The sequence below is a fragment of the Ixodes scapularis genome, unplaced genomic scaffold (genome assembly GCF_016920785.2).
Source record: "Ixodes scapularis isolate PalLabHiFi unplaced genomic scaffold, ASM1692078v2 PGA_scaffold2__306_contigs__length_199485367, whole genome shotgun sequence".
NCBI lineage: Eukaryota > Metazoa > Arthropoda > Arachnida > Ixodida > Ixodidae > Ixodes > Ixodes scapularis.
Window position 1 is genome coordinate 20,263,507 of NW_024609857.1, and position 21,828 is coordinate 20,285,334.

Below are 21,828 nucleotides of genomic sequence, written 5' to 3' on the forward strand. Positions count from 1 at the left end.
AATCTTTATGATTCCCGGAGGCTTTCTCGCTTCCGGCTCGCGGTAAAGTTATGAGTAAACTGATAAACGACCTGGAGATGTTTCCTTTGTATACATTCTGTCGGTAGAAGTCTCGAAAGGACCGGAGTATTAAACTGGAAGGAAGTTTCGGTCTGTTCTCCGTATAACTCTTTCATGGACCTACGCTGGCTTCAAAAGGAGCGTTCACTGTCTACCCACTCAAACATCACGTACGAAAATTGTATGTTGAAACCGAATAATTTTCCGCGCTTGAACGTCTCTTTATGTTTAATTGCTAGCATTTCTTTTTTTAAGTTGCCATCCTAGTTGTTCCGCGACGTATAGTCGCACAGTGGCTCGTTGGCAGTTGACCTAGCGGAGTGTTCGATATGCGTTCGTCCTATCCCGCGTTGATTTAAAGCGTCACATTGCCAGGTAGTTTAAACCGGTCAGAACGGTGTGACCGCACAGTAATATTTAACAAACATTTGTGCATTAAAAAAAATAATGTCTCGCGCAGAAAAAGAAAAAGAATATTTGAGTTGAATTTTATTTTCGGACTTTGTTAGAATCATGTATCACCGCACGACACGAACCTTTAATATTTTCTGACTCCTTCATTTAAACTATACTTAATACTTTCTCATGACTCCTTACTTGCGCAAGGCTGTCCATGTTTGAACTACATTATTTTAAAACGAACGATACCAGAGTGTTGAAGAAGTTTTCAACATATTTCTCGAAAGGGCCCTTTTTGCGCTTCCCAGGAGTTCCGGACGGATCTTTCCCAGGGAAATACGGCACTTTTACAAGACAAACGAAGGCTATCGACGGCGAAACAACGGAGGATCAGCAGAAAGCGAAAGGAGGTTAGGGAGAACAGATGTGCCGTATCTGTCACCCTCAACGCAGACGACTATGGGCAATAAATACGTCACATGCCGTTTCCTGTCTCTTCCGCTATTGGCACGCGGCGCCACCAGTCCTATCGGTTTATTGACTGCTTATATTCGTGCGGCAAGAAGTAATGTGTTTTGTATTTGATTGAAGTCAGCGTTGCGTGGGATCCTCTGCAATGCGTTTCAAATTTACCTTTGAGAGAGAAGAAACGTTCTTTCTTGTGCCAAGTTCGACTTTACATGGGTGTGGAGCGTTCGAGCGACCGTGAGTTCGAGAACCAACTTCAAGTTTGGGCCGTCGTGATTAAAACATGCGTCGAATTCGCGGCGTGTTAAATTCGCAGTATTTTTTTTTTTTTTTGTACGTTAAACGTGACTTTGCAGGTGCTGCTTTCATCCTCACTGTTCCTTTTATAAATTTGTTGTCAGTGATACCAGGTGTGGCTCTTGTCTACGAATTTTGTACTAAACGCGTACGTTTCGACCAAGCAGGCACACTGAGTCGAATGTTTATAACCTGCAAAAAATATCAGGTCACATAATTCTATCACACGCCGACATATCAGTTTATCGGCGCTTGTTTATGGGGAAAAATGTCTCAACTTTTTTGTTCAGATTTTTTATACAACAAAAACTGTATTTCCTTCTAAGAAAGAAAAAAAAAGTTTAAAGAAAAATAGCATTTTTTAAGGAAAACAAGGTTCACATTTTTGTTCGAAGGAGAAATTTTACGAGACTTCGTTCACTCATCTGAGCTGTGCGATCGTCAGACAAAAAACAAAAACAGAAACGTTTCGCTTTTATTAAGTTGACCCTGGTTTGTTCAACATCCTAAACAAACTAGTCTTCCCGTACAACACTAACGGTCTTCGTGCGTAAGCAACTGTAATTTTGATTGCTCTTTCAGTAGCAGCTGCTTTACTCGTGATTTTGTTTTTGTTTTTTGTTAAGAAACCAGCGACGTGGCACGCACCTCTGTCTTTGACAACCAACTCCAAATACTTTCCGTCGTCGCAATACGGCGTCTAAAACGTGAAACTTCGACTGTCTCCAATCGCTGCTTTCTAAAATTAGGCTACCAACATATTTCTACACATACACACAACTCCGGTCACAACCGACTCTAGGCAATTGTTTTTCAGTAATTCTCGCAAATCGCTTCTTTTTTTTTTCTTTCTCCCTTCTTAATGATTAGGAAAGAGATAGACTACTAGGTTTCGTGCTTGGCCTGAGTGACTTGTACAATTATTATTATTATTATTATTCTTAAGCGATCTCTGGGTAGTGTCTTTTTTTTTTTACACTCGTCAGTCTAAGGTGTGTGTCTACTAGGATGACGGCAGTAGCAATTGTAATAAAAAAAACATGAATAAATAACCGCACCAAATGAGTAAGGGGAGCGACAATAACAACAGCAAGAAAAGGTGGCGACAGACGGTGTAAGAGAGAATGTCGCTAACAAGAGAGAGGTTTGGGGGGAGAAGGAGGAGAGAAGAATGAAGTTAAAAACTAGAGGTAACAAAAAGTAGTAGCAGGTCTCAATTGACTTTACAACTTGCTTCTCTCCCTTTTTAACATTTTTGGTGTTTTTTTTTTTCTTCCTTTTCTTCAATGTTGAAATGGCAACTGTCTGAAGGAAAAAAAAAATTCAACGGACACACTGCAGTCAGCGGACACACTGTCTTACACTGCAGTTAGTGTTCACTTTTTGTATTGTGTTCTTTTTTTTTTTTCTTCGTCTTCTTCGTCATCGAGTTTCTAGAGTTCGAGGAGTAGCGGACTGTTCATCTTCGGCATCGGCGATTTCTTCCCTCTTTTTTTTATTAACTGCTGATTTGTTCACCATCACACTTTGCTTCTTTTTTTTTTTTCCTTTCATGGGTGGAAACACGGTGCCGACATGCACATTATGTGTCTCATCAAGCACACACGCACTCACATGTGCACTCACTCGTGGCTGGTAGCGACAGATAGCAAGAGATGCGCAGAGCTGAAAAATCGTGGAACACGTTGAATTGAGAGCCTTCCTTCTTTCTTCATTGTATAACACATCCGTCCCCTTCGACAGAAGCGACCGTGATGCATTCTTTTGCCCAGACACTTGGGATACGTGTTTGATCATGATCCGTCCCGTCCTTTTATAGACGTGACATTGCGACGTTGGCCGCTTTTCCCTCTTTCACTCAACGAGATGGAGAAAAAAAAAATTGCGCGAGGCGAAAAACGATGGACAGCATTCTGGCGTTCACACATTATTGTCGGGCGGAGTTTTCGAGAACTAAACGAATCGAAAAAAACCTGCCGACACTCCAACACGAGGACATCGCCTTACGAAACGGGTACCGTCCACAACACAAGAGGGGGGGAAGAGGGTGGGGGAGAAATAAAAACAACAACACGATAACTGAGCAGTGAGCCTTCCAAGCTGCATGTGCACTGTAGAATTGCAGGCGTCATTGTAAGTGTAAAATGTCTCGTAGTCAACTCCATTCGAAGCACCAGCCCTCACAACCTCGTAGACTGAAATGACCTAGTGCCGGATGTTCTGCGAGATGTCTACAGAACAGGGAAGCTGGGTATGAGACATTAGGCACATAATGAGGCCCACGGTTTCACTTCGTGGGTATTGGTCAAGGTTCACCGATACAAAAAAAGAAAAATTAACGACAGCTGTTGCTAGCACCTCTCTCGCTAGACATGACGGGGAGAAGCACCATCTTTAAAAAAGACGTCGAGAGTTTACAGAGAATGTGTCTGCCGGGAAGATCTTGCACCGAGGAAAAGCGTCTGTTTGCGACTGAGAAAACTCAGGCGACGATAGAAATAGACGGAGAAAAATAAACCTCGGCGTTTGTAAAAGCTGTGTTGGTCGGTCTACTATTATACTGCCAATCGTGTTCCTCGTGGCAGTGTTGCCCACAACAAACACTACAAAAACCTATTTCTTTGTACCAGTACTTATATACTTATACTTAACAAGGCCTGTGTTGATTCACAGGCATACGATTAAATCAAGTAGAAGTGCCAGGTAGCGTCCGATGAATCGTCAAGATCCTCTGTCATGTTAGCGTTGAGCAAAGTGTTTATACAAGCTGCAGGGCGTAATGCTTCCACACGCACCAGCTTTCAAGATGACCGTCAGCTGTGAGAGACATCACTACGTCGTCGCGATTTTTTTTTTTTCTTCTTTTTGCCGTTGCATAATTGCACTTTTCGTGCCGAGTGAGTGGAGCTCAAGGACAGTTTTCTACAGTACCTCAACATCGCAAATACCGCTCTCAGACGTGTGAACATACCGAGCACGACACTTGAGTGTGTCGTGTAGATGCGTATATATTCCTAAGCAAAATGTATGCATAACAACGCGCCTTCCCACCGCCTTTTCTTTACAAATACTAAAAATAAACATTGGACCTTCACTAGGTAAGTGAAAAAACGTCTTCGACACTGTCATGCAAAAATCGACAAATTTCACACACACTGTGAGGGTTGTACTGGGCCGCCCCACAAAAGACAAAAAAAAAAAAAAAAAGTACGATGTGACGTTGATTATCGTGAAGGAGCGTCGGCCAAGGTTTTTACGCCTTTGAGGGAAGATTGTGTACTTCTCGCCTATAACTCTCGAACCAAGCCGTGCCAGTGACGGTGAACCGTGTGGCTTTCTTCATCGAAGCTGCCTAGCACGCCGAGTGTCTCACGGTTTAGTCCGTACCCCGTGAAACGCAAAACGAAACGAAACGGATGTGAGCTCATGGTCGTGGAACACTTTTGGGCCTCGCGCGCCTTTCCTGGGGCTGAGGTTTCTGGATGTTGGAGCAGCGCTTTTCGCGCCGACGGCCGCACCGACGGGCCAGGGATAGGGCGGATCGGCGTTCTCGGATGGCTTGTGTGTTGGTCGGCCACGTCGATGATGCCCTCCTCGCGCCGGTGGCCGTCGGCTTGTCAAGCCAACGACGCCCTGGTCGGTTTTCATCACAGCGTTGAAATGCGAACCATGGGACCACCGCTGCCGGCGCCGCAGGAAGGACCACTAGCGACCGCAGCGCCACTGACCGTCGCAGCGGCCGTCGTCGCGGAGGAGGAACCGGCACCGTTGGTGTTGTTTGCGTCCGGCCCGCCGTCGGACGTGGCGGCGGACGCCGAAAAGTTGACCACGGCAGTGGTGACCGCCATGGGGGGCCCGCCGGCGTGCGACGAGGTCATGGTGGTCACGAGGGGTGCCGGGTTGTTTAGGCTCGACCGCGACATTGTGACGATGTGGTGTTGGGGCGGTGTCGGCTGCGGTTGGTGGTGGTCGCTAGGGGGCGTCCGGTTCGGCAGTCGCACCTGGATGTCGTTGAGCTCCTCCTCCTGATCCGAGGTGCCGCTACCCTGCTGCTGTGGCGACAAGAACATTTGGACGACAAACGTTAAGCTGGGCTTTGGGATTCGTTATTCATTCCTTTCTTAATTTGAGCAGGGGAAGGAGACAAGAGAGGGACCCTCGACTGCATCTCTGCAGAATGGCGGGAAAGCATAGATGCCCTTGTGTCTAGGTCTGGGGCTGCGATGACCGAAGCTGACACCAAACGCGGTTGGACAGACGCTCACCCTTGTATACCGGTCTCGGTAACTTGGCGGGTACACTGATTGATGCTAGTTTCCAAGCTTTGTTATTTTAGAGCGCAGCTCTTAGGGGCCCGTTTCCGGCTTGAGCGGCGTCGCCGTCGCCGTCGCCGTCGCCGTCGCCGTCGCCGTCGGCGTAACCGCGCGGTGCATTATGGGTAAAATTCCCCGCTAAATCTAGCGGAAAAATTTCCCCGCTAAATTCCGAAATATTCCCCGCTAAATTTAGCGGAAAAATTTCCCCGCTAAATCTAGCGGAAAATTTTCCCCGCTAGATTTAGCGGAAAAAATTCCCCGCTAAATCTAGCGGAAAAATTTCCCCGCTAAATCTAGCGGAAAAATTTCCCCGCTAAATCTAGCGGAAAAATTTCCCCGCTAGATTTAGCGGAAAAAATTCCCCGCTAAATCTAGCGGAAAAAATTCCCCGCTAAATTTAGCGGAAAAATTTCCCCGCTAAATCTAGCGGAAAAATTTCCCCGCTAAATCTAGCGGAAAATTTTCCCCGCTAGATTTAGCTGAAAAAATTCCACGCTAAATCTAGCGGAAAAAATTCCTCTAGCGGAAAAATTTCCCCGCTAAATCTAGCGGAAAATTTTCCCCGCTAAATCTAGCGGAAAATTTTCCCCGCTAAATCTAGCGGAAAAATTTTTCTGAGGGGTCACGTGACCCCCCAAGGCCACATGACCCCCCTCCCCCCCCCCCGCCCCGACAACAGGTAACCCTCTGTACCCTTCCCTCCTCCTCCTCAAGAGCTGCGCTCCAATTCGGTGTTACAGGGAGTTGTAAACGGCTTTCATTTTTATCTTTATTATTCATTTGTTTCCAAAGGCCAACCTACTTCATCGTGCATTGCTCATCCTTTCCGCAAAATAATTTGACTTCTATAATATTTCTACATTCACCATAAAAAGCTGCCTAGTTCTGCAAAGTTCGTAGGTTGCCAAATGATAGATTTATTTTAGGCCCAAACGAGCCTTATTTCAATGCGAAAGCAGTAACTGTCTCAAGGAGCGAGCCGACGTCATCAGCTTTGAAACCACGACCAACGGCTCTTAAATCATTCTCTCCAAGTCAAGCCAGCTCCCAGCTATCAAACTGTGACCACGCGCAAAGCTAGCCACGGCACGTTCACCGGTTCGATCCCGTTGCCTAGCGCGCGTCGACCAGGCTCTCATTCGCCGGACACGCAGCGCCATGGGGTGGCCGGTCGTTGAAACTGACGCTGGGCGTCAGTTTCAACGACCGGCCACCTTATGGCGCTGAGTGTCCGTCAGCACCAGTCAGCGCGCAAACGCGCGTAGAGCAAGAATGATGCACATGCTTTCGCATTCACAACTCATAACTGCTCAGGTGTACCTCGATCTTTTTTACTACAATGACATTTTAAAATACGCTTTCTTAGGCTAAATAGTACAAACCACCCTACAAATTGCCTTAAACACACATTTCTTAATTAGAGTATAATATTACTTATAAATAATAGTACTGTATTTGAACCTCGCTTTGTTATTATGCAAATTGGGATTATCCGCCACGGAATTTACGCAACAATTCCGTAGTGGTCACCTATATTTTTCTTCATTTGTAATTCCTAAAAATAGATTGGACGTGTTCTCATATTTCCATGTCTTTTTTATATATTTTTTTTTTCACCCAGCATTGCTTCAGTCTTTGTAAAACTTATGAATCGTTCTTTGTTTGTAATGTAGAAAATAACTCCGTTCAGACTGCTGCGTTATTAATGTATTTTGTATCCGGTAAGCTAACTAAGTAAATTAATTTACCGCAGTACATTTCCTTACTTTTACGAGAGGTTTACCCTTGCTGACTTCTGTAGTAGGGTGTTTCCTAGCGTTTTCCTTTGAGCTACACCACAACGTAGCACCGGTGTCGAATGTGCATCTTCCGCGCGGTTCGTGAAAAACTATTTCCGATGATGTCAGCTGTTCAAAGTGAAAATGTACAACCCCTGCTATTTTCATATAAAAAAATATCCAGAGCGATATATTCGTAAATTTCTCCCGCGTGCTCCAGTCGTAACACTGTGGAAGGCATAGAAACCAGCGTGCGAAATTTACGAGTGTTTTCGGTAGAAAAGGGTGCTAGACCATGGGAGCTTACCGATCTCCTCGTTTTGAGCTCCTAATTCGAACTTTCCAAACTTGGAGCTATCGGTGTTAACAGTTATTTTTGGTAATACTGACTTCTTACCTCAAGGTAGTTCATACTGCAGTTAACAATAAACAGAAGGTACGCTGTGGGAACTCTAAGACTGTCAATTACAAAGATGTGCAATTGAACATGTGATGCGATCTCTACGGTCAGTTCAAAGGTGCACTATGTTTGTTCCCGCCATTCTATTAAAGACGCTAATTGATTTTGCAGAAAAAGAGCTCCTTCTTAAGGGGATCTATTTCAGGCTGATCGATGATTCGGGCTTTTCTCGTAAAGGGTACATTCACCAGTGTCAACTGCACCTGTAAAGTACAATAACAAAATGCTTAGAAACTACAAAAAAAAAAAGAACATACATATTTTTTTTTGTAACGACAAGGGGCAGCATTCCAGATAAAAATAAAAAATAAGAAGAGACAAACAGGGTCTTTCTTAATGTCAGGCTTGCCAGGGAATGAAGGACAGCATGCTCGACTCTATCCCCCGACTACTGGTGACCTAATGGGTTAAAACTATGCCACAGCAGCAAGAAAGAAAAAAACAATAAAAACAAAGCAGCTCTCGGGAAGAGGAGGAAGACCCTGGGAAGGCTCCGAACATGCCTTCTGTTAGGGGAGAATCGAGTTACACTAGTATAGCATCGGTAATGTGTGCCAGTAATAGTTTTGGCAATCGGAAACGTCCACCACCAATCTTCAGTATCTGGGATAGGGGGGTTACGAACGATGCAGGATGAATAGAAAGATGAGGATAAAAAAATAATAACATGACAGAGAAGGAGAGAGGAAAACGGACACGATGGTTTCAGTGACCCGAAGTGGACACTTCCGGTGCAGAGATGGACATTACATAGAGGCATGCGATACGGGGACGGCCGCTTGGTGGATCAGTCACTTCTAAGAAAGTGTGCGGGTGACCGAATTGTACGTCTTGACAGGTGCAGTGATGAGCGATGTAGTTCCGAATTTTTTTTATTTTTTTTTTATTTTTACATATAGACGTAAAAATCTCAAGTTATTATTTATGTTTTCAGTGGTTTCCAAATTATGGTAGTTATGTTTTTATTTACAAGCTCTGAGCTCTCTTTTCAGTTGAACTGAGCATTCGTTTAAGCTTAAAGTCGCACGATCTGAGCTCACATACATTTTGGGCACTACTTCGGATATATTTTGTGCTCTACGTGGAGCAAGAGACGATCTGTCTTTACCAAGCTTTAGGTGAAAAGTTCAGGTTGATTGTCCTTTCCAGATTAGGGTGGCATTTCTATCAAGCTTAATACGTATGACAAGTGGCTTGCATGAATCAACATTCGAGGATCGCAGATTTGATTCCGGCAACAACAGTAAATTAACGTATAAGTGCGCAGCGTAGAAAAATTCCCAAGGTAAATTTGTCGCAATTTACGATTCAGGAAGGTGACGAGTCGCTGTAAAAAGATGCAGGCAACGCATGCATTCCAACAAACGTGCAGTTGTCAGGCCAGGCCCAGGAACGGACATAGAGAGAACAGACGTCACCACCAAGAACGCCAGTCAACACATGCAGTCTTGATTCGGGTCGGCAAAAAGTATAGGTGCCGTTTTATCCAATAAAATCACAGTTACAGCAAGGTTTACAAAACATTATGTCAAGAACAGCAGTATGATGCTCGAGTCCCAGGGTTTATAAACTGTTGACTCAAAGGTATAGAAGTCGTGGCTTAAAAAAATCTTAACTACAACAAACTTTAAAAATGGCGCTTATAATTTATAGGCTACGTCGCGATGACACATGTAAACCATAGCTGTAAAATTTCTCAAGAAAAGCAATAAATGTTACAGGTAGTCGAGATCAAATTGAACCAACTTAGAACTCCTTTTTTACACTTAAAAACATGTATTTGCAGTTACTCCTTAGGATTAACCATCTCGCCATGTCCAGCCTATGGCTGCGTTAATTTCCTACCCAAGGTTCCGTTTCAGATGAAGAAAATATTTCCGTCCAGTTTTAATTCTGCAGACCCCGTACGTATAGTACTCATTTTATTGTAACTAAATAGAAAAAACAGACTTAAAAAATCACAAAGTTAACTAATTTCAAATAACTTTAGCTTGTATCTTTCCAGGTTCGCTTCGAAGGCCGCGATGGGAACCCAATGCCTGGTAGTGCAGCACCTGTCGTCATGATCCAATCACGAACGCGCTACAACCTCCTGCCGTCGTCGTTATAAGGCGTCGTTATAAGGCGTCGTTAAGCGAACCAGTCCTCATCGCGTATTCCAGCGGGTCTCTATTACCCCGCAACGAGTCAATTCAGTGGGACTGTCACGTCGCAGGCCGGAAGCGCAGCTATCTCCACTCTCCAATGATCGCCACGGTCACCTAAGCTTCTGGCATCGCGCAATAAAACCCTCACCGCACATTTCACACCCGAGGAATGATATCCGAAGATAATTCGCGCAAGCCGATTCCACCCGTGCATACGGACAATGAGAGCGCGCGCAACTCATAATCAGGGAATATCGAAAGCAAAGATAACCGCGTCGTATTTATAGATATATAATACACCCTCATTAGAGATGCGCGAGTGGTTTTGGCGCTCCATATTGACGAAATCATGAGCCTTCTTTATGGAATTCTCTAGAACTAGGGAGAGGAGTCGTTATCACAAACGCACAGATATTTATGTGGGATTCGTTTCTACTTGAGCGCCTCACTGAAAGCTCTCACACGTTAAGGGTGTCAAGATGGAGGCTTGGACAAGTTGATAATTTATAATAGCGGCAACATAATAAAGGCAGCTTCTTTTTGTCTGTGTCTCCTCATTTTTTGTTTTATATTGTATTTTGCGCTAATTGCTGCTATTACCTTAGCGGTTAAGCGGTTACTTAACATTGTATATAAATAACACATTTCTAGTAGAGCTTTGCATCGATTAAGAATTTCTTTTTTACCGATTAATTGATGGCATATAATATAATTTTTATTCAATTAACGTGTGTGAATGAAAGCTGAGTGACTCGTTAAAGTATCGCAAAATTAAAACTATAACATCATTCACTCGGGAAATACAATTTCCGGGACCCGCATTTAAAGTTGCAGGAACAGTACGTTTTGATGAAATCGTTTAATTTTATTTATTGCGTATTTTTTGGGCATGTATTCTAATGCCGCGGGGTGAGACGGAAGGAAGGTAAGCACAGAATCAACTCTTGCTCTATCTTCTGTTCAGGTAGCATAGATATATCATCGTAAGACCACATCCCTCAATTAAAATACGTTGATAGGACCTCTTCAATACAACGTGCAATGCACGACGCAGATAACGACTGTTGAATCAATCGATTGCGACATGTGGCCCCGTCTGATCTGAAAAAAAAAAAAAGACTCACAGTTCGCAATTTTGTACGTCGATTTATGTTTTTGCGTGGTGATTGCCTACTAAAAGGAGATAAGCCGCCATAATCCAATCCAACCCATGCTTGTCCTAACGAAACTACAATGAACAAACGCGTGCGTCATTAAATGGGGCTCTGAAGGGTGATCGGGTGGCCAACACAGTGTTGCCATATCTGGGAAGGCCGACAAATCGACGATGGTTCATCCACGGATCCTCTGGCACTGGGAGGGAAATATTTGAGGAAGGAAACGTAAAGTAGAGAATAAGAATGACAAGAAAAGTAAGTAGCACGCAAACGTCGCCGGTTTGGTCATTCCTCCGTACCACGCTGAAGTCCTATTTGAGCTCGTGACATAGGTTAAAAAGAAAACATACGGTAACGCCGCTTTGTTACACGTATTTAAGCGAGCACATAAGCCCCACAACATATATTGCCGAAACAGAAAAAAGCTCCGCTCTGCTCATTTTCTATTTTGCAGAATCCCCACGCTCGTAGAATTCGTATTCGATCTTTATTGTCTTACTCTGTCCGCGTGGTTGGCGTCTTCGTCTATTTTTTCTATATATATATATTTTTTACGTTTCTCGTATAACGAGATTTTCAGGCTACATTTACGAAGAAGTGAAATGCCTAAAGGTCACAGTCCCAAAGAGTCCTGTCCGACGAAACCTTAAACGCAATAATACAATTGAGATTCAGTCTATTTTCTTGAGTATTAACGTGCTCTCGAAATTCCGAAAAAAAAATTCTCGCGCGCAATATTTCTCTCGCAATAACTCGCTCGCCTGTCTGAGGGCGCCCGCAGACGCGGGCTCAACGCCAAAGCCTCGGTCGAAATGAATGCAAGTAGACGTGCCACACAAACTTGCCTCCCCGTCTATTCCCTCGATGGCAGCTGACATTCTCGTCCAATATTCCTCGTCGAGAAAACGTTTGTTCGCGGCGGCAGCGGTGGCTTCACGAGACAACAGAGCCGACCACAGCCAAAAAAAAAAAAAGTATCTGGCACGTTCCTTGCAACAACAGTCCCCACAGGACTGGGCGGCGCTCTTGACGAGTTTTTGGGAGGGAGCTATAGACCAACTTTTAGAAACTCTTAGGAAACGAGTTAACGCGCGTTTCTTTTTTAAGGACGTAAATATCTTTCGTAGAGTATTTTCCCTTCTCGCGAGCACTTTTTCTTTCCACGTGAATACCTCTCCCCGGAATCCGCAAAAGGAAGGCGTACTCGGTTGCCAAGAATACCGTAAAGTCCACAACAATTCGAGTCTTCGGTCCAGCCGGAGGCCGGCTCGAGTCCTCAGAGAGGAATATTATAGAAACGGAAACGAGGGAAAGAAAAAAAATAAATAAAAAGGAACCGCCGCAGCGACGCAGGCTGTTCATTTTAACATTCCTCGGCTTACCCCCTCTTTGTCGTAGGCACGTCGGCGTATTTGCATATACGACGACGTCAGAAAGAAGGAATGAGACATGCCCGGGTTCGGGGACGCCATTTTAAAAGTGGGGCTCGTAGAGCAGCTAACCCACGCTCGTGTTACTCTCCGTGATCACTTAAGAAACACCGCGGGCGTCCCTAGCAACTCAGTATCGCTTTGCGGACAATGAGATTGACGCGCTATTCGATGAAAAAGCAACCCCACAAAGACGAATCACAAAGCAAAGAAGCATTGACGTATAGTAAGGGACGTCTTGCATTTTTTAAGCCGTTAATGACTGTAGTTCGATGGACCTATACACTGGCGAACGTCGAGGAAAAGAGGGCGATAAAGCTACGCAACGAGCGCTTGCTCACGAATTGGATGACTACTGCCGCGAGTTGTTCGGGCTTATCCCGCGGTGTCACGTTCACGATTGTCAGATGAGCTTTTTCGTCCGCAACGTCACAATTCTGCGGATCTCGCGTCGCGTCTTCGTTTTATTCTTATTGGTTTCCTTTTTTAAGTGAATCGCAGCTCGCTGCCACGATCGACGTAAAAAAAAAAGAAAAAGAAAAAAAAAAGCGGGCTTTATTTGGCTGCGGTTAAGCGCATATTTCCCTGCTTCCTTATTGGATTCTCGTTTCTTGTTTAAGGAAATGTTGTAGTGTGAAATAAAAAAAAGTTCTGTTGCGTGAAAAAAAAAAAAAATATTGATGTTGGACCGCTGTTATAGTTACCGTGCTCACCGAACATTTCGAATACTGTCGAGACCGGTTATAATGAAATAGCGGCTACAGCGAAGCGATCACTATTTCCCATTCCCTTTTGCACTCCGTTATAACCGAAGCCGGTTATAACGAAATAGCGGATATAGCGAAGTGATTTCCGATTCCTGTTGACTTCGTTATAACCGGCTTCGACGGTACTCGTTTTCACCTCAAATACAGTAGTAAAAAGACGTCCGGTTCCTTAGGCCTCTTTGCAGAGCATTAACAATACCCCTCCTTTATGTTAAAAAAAAAAAGATATACGTAGGTTCATTTTAAAGTAGATATGTGCTATCTTTTTGTCGAGACGTGCACGTTTAAAAGCCAAAAGCATCGGTCCTTCCTCCGACAACCAAATCTCGCAAGAACTACTTCGCGCAACGTTCAAACAATACGCGAAACTTTTTTCTTTTACTTGAGGTGAAAACGAGTACAGAGTCAACGATAGCTTCAGGATAGAAGGGCGTGGCTTATCATGTTAATGAATCTTGCTTCGCTATTGGTTCTTTGTCATTCTTATCGGCGAATGCGGCAACCTCATTGGCTGCGCTGCAATAATGAGATGTGCACGGGACTAGCCACGCCCATGCGCTTCTCAAACTTCCAGTAGCTTCGTTCGATTTCCCTACACGCCCTGCACCGGTGCAGAAAAGTGCAGGGCAGTGTAACTTCCGGTATGTGTATAGAGATACGACCGGAAGTATACCGCCCTCCACTCTTCGGCACCGGTGCAGGAGGCGCAGGTAAATCGAACGAAGCTACTGACCCCAGTTCCGTTCAAGCGTAACACCCCATAGGTGTACGCTACTGACTCGGGAGGCCGGTGCATGATATTGTGACATTTTCAGTCACAAACTCTTATCCAACTGATAATAGTAATTAAACTCTTATCAGTTGGTTTCAGTTATTAGGATTAATAAAAGAGACAAATGACAACCGCGCAGATGTACGATACCTATATAGCAATGAACGATCAATTAAAAAAGAAAAAAAACGTCGCAATTTTGTTGTAATTTTTTTTTTTGTCTTGGCTATTGCAGATCGTCCACCTCAGTTTTCTTTTATTCTTTTTATCGACCTTGCCAAGATTGTTCTCGAGCGAGCTAAGAAAAGAGCGAAACAATCCCCTTAGATTTACATCTCGAAACTTGAATCGTATACAGCTCTAATTTCTTCCATCCAGAAAGTGACGACACGTTCCCTTTTCTCCCGATTCCACTCGTACGTAAATCTCCCTTTTTCTTTTACCCCCGAAAGCCATTCACGACATCGACGCGGGGACGAAAATCCGGGCTTTTCGCGCTCCACGCAACCCGAGACGAGAAAAAAAAAATATCAAAGCTAACACTAGCCTGAAAACAAATATAACTAGGCAATAACCCATGAAAACAAAAAAGGACGAAAAGGAATAAACTCAATTCTCAAAACTTGGGCGGAGGCAGCGCGCGCGCGCGCTGCCAAGAGTGGAGCAGCCAGACATGGTCCGTTCTTGGAAGCGACAGAAAGACGTGTCCCAAAACAGACCATTTTTCAGCACTGCTTTCCATCCCGTACACAGCAGAGTCCTCCCCCCCTCCCGAAGCATCGGCGGCGTTAACACCTCCGGGCTACCATTGCTCCCTTCATCTGCCTTCTTTTCTCTTTCCCGCAAATTGGAGGGCGCTTCTTCATTCATCGCAGCGAAGCATACAGGCCGTCGGCCGTCGCCAGTGCAGCGGCGGGCGCACTAGTGTGCCTAGATAACAGAGTGCTTTCGAAACTGCTCGATCGGGGGTCACGTGTTTTTGTGGATCGTGTTTGCAACGCGCGCTGCGAAGAGTGACCGACGATGGCGTTGATCGTCTGCGAGCGGCGTCCTCGCCGCCCTGCCAGTTTTCCTCCTCTCAAAGCCACGCATGCGCACACACGCAATCGCCGCAGGAAGCGTCCGCCATTGAACTGCAAACGATCTCCGTGGCTCGGACCGCTCCCTCTCCTGAATTCGGGCTCTCTAGCGCAGTGTACGGATTTCCGTCGGCCATCTTCCCGTACCTCTCCCTCGGTCGATAAAGGTCTGCGAGGGCGAAAGACGGGACTCTCCCCGTGCTTCTCCCCGCAACCGTCGCTGCTGGCTGCTTCGCTCCGCGAGGCGGCTCGTCTCGTCTACGGTCTGCCCCGTCCATGCTCGCTCTCGGCTCGGTTAAATGAATATTGTCGTTAGGACAATACCAGCTAGTCCACGGATCGTATGCGGAATAAACAAATATCATATGCTGCCCCGTGAGCATTTGATGCAACGAGGCGATGTACATAACAATGCATCAAGTGGCGTACGTTATAATGCACGTACTGTGCGCTCCGCGACGCTGTCAGCGCGAGAAGCCGGCCATCGCCGGTTTTTTATGTTTTTTTGTTTTTTTTGTTATCATAGTATCAAGGAGTGACAGTGCTCGGTTGGAATGCTAACGGAAGTGGTAAATTTCGATGCACGCCAAAACCCTTTCCGAGTAAAAAACAAAAAAAAAAAAAAAAAAAAAAAAAAAAAACACCACAACAACAACAACAACGTCGAAGTTTGTGTTTGCGTTAATAGCGTCGCGCAGTGTACCAAACCCGATGTCTGACCTGTAGCTTTAGCTTTATTTTCGTATGCGTTACCTACGTGCAGCGACAGGGTTAGCCCGAATACGCGGCTTACGGGTTTCCGGTTTTAGTTTTGAACGTAGGGTTTGGTCCTTGCGTGCAAAGCTGGAAACCCAGAGGCAATGTATTTCGGCTAACTCCATCACTGCCTGATGATGACGCGCACAAAAAAAGTAAAATAAAGCAAACATAATTTATCAACGGGCGAGGATTGGCGCGAGTGCGGTTCGCGCGAGATGTGTGGAACTACTACATTCTTGGATGTCCGTTTGCTTTCTTCTCACGTTACATTCGTGTGAAACGAGAGAACCCTCGACACATCTCATTTCATATTGTTTAACCACTTTCGGTGACGCGCACGCGTGCATGAAACTATGCCTGCTACATCGTAAAAATTGCGAGGGAGGCTTCGCCCTACGAGTGACGTCATCACGTCATTAGGAGTGACGTCATCATAAGGAATGACGTCATCACGTCACTCCTTATAAACGTGCCATTCTTGCGACGTCACGGAGAGGAATCGGAATCTGTCAGTGACCTTCCTTCAAAATTGGAACTCACAAATAACAAAGCCCCAGGCAGTCTTTAATGTGTCCCAGCACACTAAACATCGAGTGAAGCGATTTTTTTATTTCTTATTTGTGGGAAAAGTTTCTTTTTACATTTTTATGCGTGAAATATGCAATAATATGCTTGCTTGAATTTCTTGTCTACTCAGTAGACCTAATGATATACTTTCAATGAAGCTCTGTCGAGCAACGCGTTACTGAAAGAATCGACACAGACAGACAAGACTTGTGATCTTGGGACTGGAGCGTGCTCACCTTCTAAACAAAATTTATCGAAGAACGTTCCTTTTCCGCTGGATAACCCTAAATCCAGAATCGAAAATAACAAAAACGTAAAAAAAAAAAAAAAACCCGAAGAAACAGACAACTCATATCAATGTTATGTTTGCTTGCATCTCCCCACATGCGAGGAGGCAGCAGGTCGTTACGGTTTGTATGTCCAAAAGCTCGTGGAGATTTCGAACGAAGATAACAGCGCTAAGCTCGGGAAAGTCGTCTTTACGTCATCGCTCATAGCGTCGCGTACAATCGATAAGGCTTATCTGGTACCCTTCGCAAACTCGCGTGCTTCGCGATGCTGCAATGCCACTGGGTGGGCGACGCGAACTCCGAAGTGAACATAGCCGTACCAAAGGGGAAAACAAAAATAGAGCGACCCAGTTTCGAAAGTTGCCGCCGGCGATATTTCCAGTAAAACATCAGAGGCTAGATTGAAGATTGGGGTCGATAGAATGTCCAAGAACGAAGCACGAAGATAGAAATGTGAACACAATAAACCACGCCGAATGTTTCTTATACTGTCAGTGACTGTAATCGTCATTTGTACAGGCCCACTTATTAGAATCACGCATCGTAACCAGAACACAACTGGTACTCCCCCCCCCCCCCCCAAAAAAAAAAGAAAGAACACAAAAAAGAGAAACAAGCAAAATATAAATGTATTTGTTAATTTCTTTTTTTTTTTGTGTGTGATTAGAGTTCCCATAAAATGGTACCCCTTATTCGCACGAGCTTATCTGCGCTCGAATATAAAAAATTTAACCCCAACACGCCTTTAAACCAAGCTATACTCTTTGTGATCACAAAAAGAAATTTAATGTTACTGTTGAAAGTAAAATATATATATTTTTTAATACAGCGATAAGCGTGGATAAATGCATCTGCAATACGCAAAAGTTAAAATATTGTCTACGACGACAAAAAAAAAAAGAAAAAAAGAAGCAGGGTGTAAAACCACGGAGGAAGCAACAACCCGAAACAATAATTTATGCCGTGTGTCGCAACTTGATGTCGTGCGTTTTATGCATCTAGTATTCAACGTCATTAAAAAGTCGACGGTGACGCTCTTGCAGCGAACGGGATTTGCGCAAGCCTTATAGACAAGTTGACTTTTTATACAAGATGCGTCACACGAAATATATCGCTTCTTGCAAAACGCACATTGCTTTTTGCAACAGTGTGCTTGATGTGCAGTGTCGTTCGATCATGCGGTCTTGCTCGGTGCCAAACTCAAATCAGTGCGCACTCTCGGACCCCAGGGAGTAGAGGTGAATCGTTACAATGCATAATAACTAATTAATATTAATAATAACAAAAACATGCTTAAGATATTTACTTGGCATATCAATACAGCATAAAAGCTGACATTTCAAGATGCCTAGTCACAATCTTTGTATATTTCGGTTTCATTTACAGTAGCAAAAATTGACTAAAACAGAAAGGTTTTGCTTCTGTAGTTTTGTCGACAACCTCAAAAACCTTTAGTTGGATTTAACTTAAAAAAAAAAAAAACAAATAGTCTTGAATCTAGCCATGTCATTGACATTTGTTAGGCAAAAGCTCTTCCAAGGCGACACCATGGTGTATCCCTGCTAGCGTGTGAAGGGTCTTGCAGTGTGTAATTATCCCCAGACTGAGCCATCAAAACATATAAAAACATCGTTACGGCTTTTTTTTATATTGTTTTTATACTAATTCCTGCAACAATATGGTATAACTTTGCTGAAGGTTAAAAGCAGTATTTTGACAAATTAAATAGAAAGAAAAACTGCCCTCGACCTCCCCAGTGTCCGAGAATACAGAACGGCCTTGCGTCGTGTGGCGCCAGACAGTGACAGGCGGGTGAACCAAAGTGGTAGGCTGTGGTGTGCGCGTGTCGCCGTCTCTCCGTACTCACGCAGAGCGAGACGATCCATCGCGCCCTCCAGCGGTGGCGCATGGAAAACAGGCGGATATGTCGTACCTGCATCTGCCGGGAGATGGCGCAAGCGTCAAACGAAAAGCGTTACGAAGCGCACTGTTGTTCGGAATCCAAGACCTCACTACGATTTTATCACACACTGAAAACCAGACACACAAAACAAACATGCTCTCACACTGAAAAAGTTTCGCCAGTAGAAATGAACCTGGGGTCTGGTTATATTTGGCTCGACACTCGTTGTTGTGAGATTCTCACCTTGAATTATAAAAATCGCTACGCAATATTGGATTGCACTTGCTTGCTCAAAGGTATCTATGAAATTATTTTTTTTTTGTGGTTGTTGTTTGTTTTAGTTTCGTTGAAATTGCATGTAAAATGCAAGTACCGTCAGCTTGAAGTGACCACCTTTTCAGACATGACATTCCTGTCAGTTTTCTTAGTTAATCGAGTCAGCGTTGAGAAATTAAAATTGGCACATATTTTAAATTTTTATGCCGCCGAAATTATGTCATTGGGCTAGGTCTTGTACTTTAATAGGTAACATTTAAGTAACACGCGCATTGACACTCGGCGCGGTTTTTTCAATGCTCCGTGTTCCCGAGGAACGTTTTTGTTTGTTGGTAACATTTTGAGCGTACGTCTTGAAATTCGGTTACAATTCATGCATACATTTCTTTGAGTGTTGTAGTAGAAAGGGCAAAAAGAAAACTTAAGAGCAATTTCTATGTCTGCGCAAGGCGTCTGCGCATACCTGGCTCACTTGTCTGCTTGTATATACTCTCGCGGCATATGTGACCGACGTTCTGCTTCGCTGAATAAAAGGATATCTTCCGCGAGTGAGTTTAAAACTCACTCACGCATTATGGTAGCTTTTTATACCTCGTGGCAGTAGCTATACCCTGGTATGCAGCACAAGTAAACAACGGGTTTATGTCATTTTAGACACAACAAGCTCAAGATAAATTAACCGTACAAGGACAAAGAAAGATTTATAGAGGTTTTGATTTAATACACACGAATACTACGAATTGATATATCCGTAGCAACAAGGCAAACTCAGGTGGAAGGTCATCCGCGGCTGAAGTTATCTACGCGCGGATACAACGGTATTTTCGTTTACAGGCGTAATGCTGGCACAAAAGAAAAAAAAATATATACAATTTTACAGTTGTGCGAAACAAAAACCGGATTCCAGTGCTGAGGCTGCAATGATGCGCTGGGAAATGTGTCGACAGATTTCTGGTGTGAGGCGCTGTATCACGTCCCCGCATGAGTGAATTACCCACGGTGCCTGCATTAATAGTAAAACTGGGAACAAAAACAGTAATTAAATGTTTTCATATTTAGGCCATTGCTTCAGCTTTTATGCATCTTCTATATTACTCATGCACGCTTCCTGTAATACCGTCTTGGGCGCAGCGAAGGCTAGTATTACAGTACTTCATACACGTCCGCATTCATTCCCCCTTTCGTTTCGGCTCATTTCGATTAATACTTTCGTTACAATTTATTATTTCTGGATACTCATTATACTTTCCATGCCATTTTTTTACTTTCAATATACTGTACACTCGCCTGACGTACTGTCCCTTCCCCATTTTCCCCTTCGATTTTTACTTAATATATCCTCGAAAACATTCGTGCTGCGAATGAAAAGAAGTGCCATGGGGAATGAAAACATTCTCGACGCCGCAGTTTTTTTTTTTTTGTCGAAGAACTTGGAAATCTTCACCATGAAAACACAGTTGTTTGCTCCCAGAACGTCGTGTCCAGACGCCATAACGTTCTACCAATGTCGTATGAACGCCCGCATAATTTCCATAGTACGTTGCGACGGTTCAGTCTCCGTCACACGTAGCCTGCCAGGGAGAGCCCATTTGAACCCAACGCCGCTCGCTCAAATACGCCCCCCCCCCCCCCCCCCCCCCCTCAAGATCTCCAATTTCCGAGGACTCCAACGGCTTCAAGAAGGAGCGAATGAAAGAGAAGCCCCTCGCCTTCGGGGAGAAACCCATTCTGCCAACCTAGAGGACACCGATGACGACGGCGCGAGAATAATTAGGGTTCTGACCGCGCCTGGCCGCAGCGAAACAGCGGATTTTGGCTCTGGTCAGGGCGGAAAGAGAGAGGGAGAGGAGGAAGAGGGCAGCCCGGGAAGGGGAAAGGGGTGCGAAGGAGGCCGGAGACTTTAATGAGGGCCGCTCTTGCCTCGTAAATCAAATCTCGGACGAGGATCCCTCCTGCCGCGCGAGACGCCGGGTGATGGAGGAGGGCCGAATTTTCCTGGTCTGCGCCTCGCATGCCCGGACTGCGAGTAGATCCCGAGCGTCTCCAATTACAGACGGGCCCCCATAAGTCGCTACAACGTTGACAAGGGACGTCTGGGAAGGGCTGAAATGTCGTGGCCGTGCTTTCAATCTGGAGTTTGCTGATAGAAGAAGGAGGGAAGAAGGGAAAGCCCCATTCTTGCTACATGGTAGTGGGTGTCCTATGAAAGCGCGGTCAGGCGGCTAATGCATCACGCAAAGGACAATATGCAGACACCCCCCTAGAGAGTTTTAGGGGACCGTTTTTGCACATGCGATACGGTACGATCGGCCGTCCGGTACGCACTGCGCATGCGCCAGTTTTCTGCGGTAGCACGTGCGCAGTTCGTACCGGAAGGCCCATCGTACCGTATCGCATGTGCAAAAACGGTCCCTTAAAACTTTCTGTTATGCCTGCAGCGTACATTGAGACTTTTTGTATGATGTGTGGGCAGTGGGAGGGCGGCTTAAGGGCAATTGAAGTGTACAGCAGTATATAACTAATGACATAGTGTGAGAATAAAAGAAAGGTTGGCTGTAAAACGAGTTGGAACAACGGGCACCTCCACGGGTAAAAACGAAAGTTGGAAGTTTAGTCGAAAGAGTATTTTAGCGCTAAATATCACCTTGTGAAAGAATTAAATATTAAAAAAAAAGCCATACGAAAATTACGCGCGCATTTTTTTTTTTTGATCGGCTAACGGCCTAACAACCATCGAGCCAAAAAAAAGGGAAAAAAAAGCGAGCAAACGATTGGTGTTATTTGGTGCTCATGTCGATCCTGTAACTGGGTTATTATTGCGTAACTCGGTAAGCGCCGGCTTCGATAGCACTGCGAAATTGACTCGCTGTAATTAGAAAAATAGGCGTGAAAGTAGCAAAAAA

At 44.7% G+C, this 21,828-nt stretch overlaps 1 protein-coding gene across 2 annotated transcripts in view; it reads right to left on the bottom strand.

The window, feature by feature from the left end:
* Positions 1-1,605: 1,605 nt before the first annotated feature.
* Positions 1,606-21,828, bottom strand: part of LOC8024605 (potassium voltage-gated channel protein Shal) — a 312,928-nt gene continuing 292,705 nt past the window's right edge. For both annotated transcript variants that reach the window (XM_042291762.1, XM_042291763.1), the window contains one exon: positions 1,606-5,276. In XM_042291762.1, the coding sequence (XP_042147696.1) occupies positions 4,872-5,276 (405 nt within the window). In that variant the 3' untranslated portion in view covers positions 1,606-4,871. The remainder of the gene's footprint in view (positions 5,277-21,828) is intronic.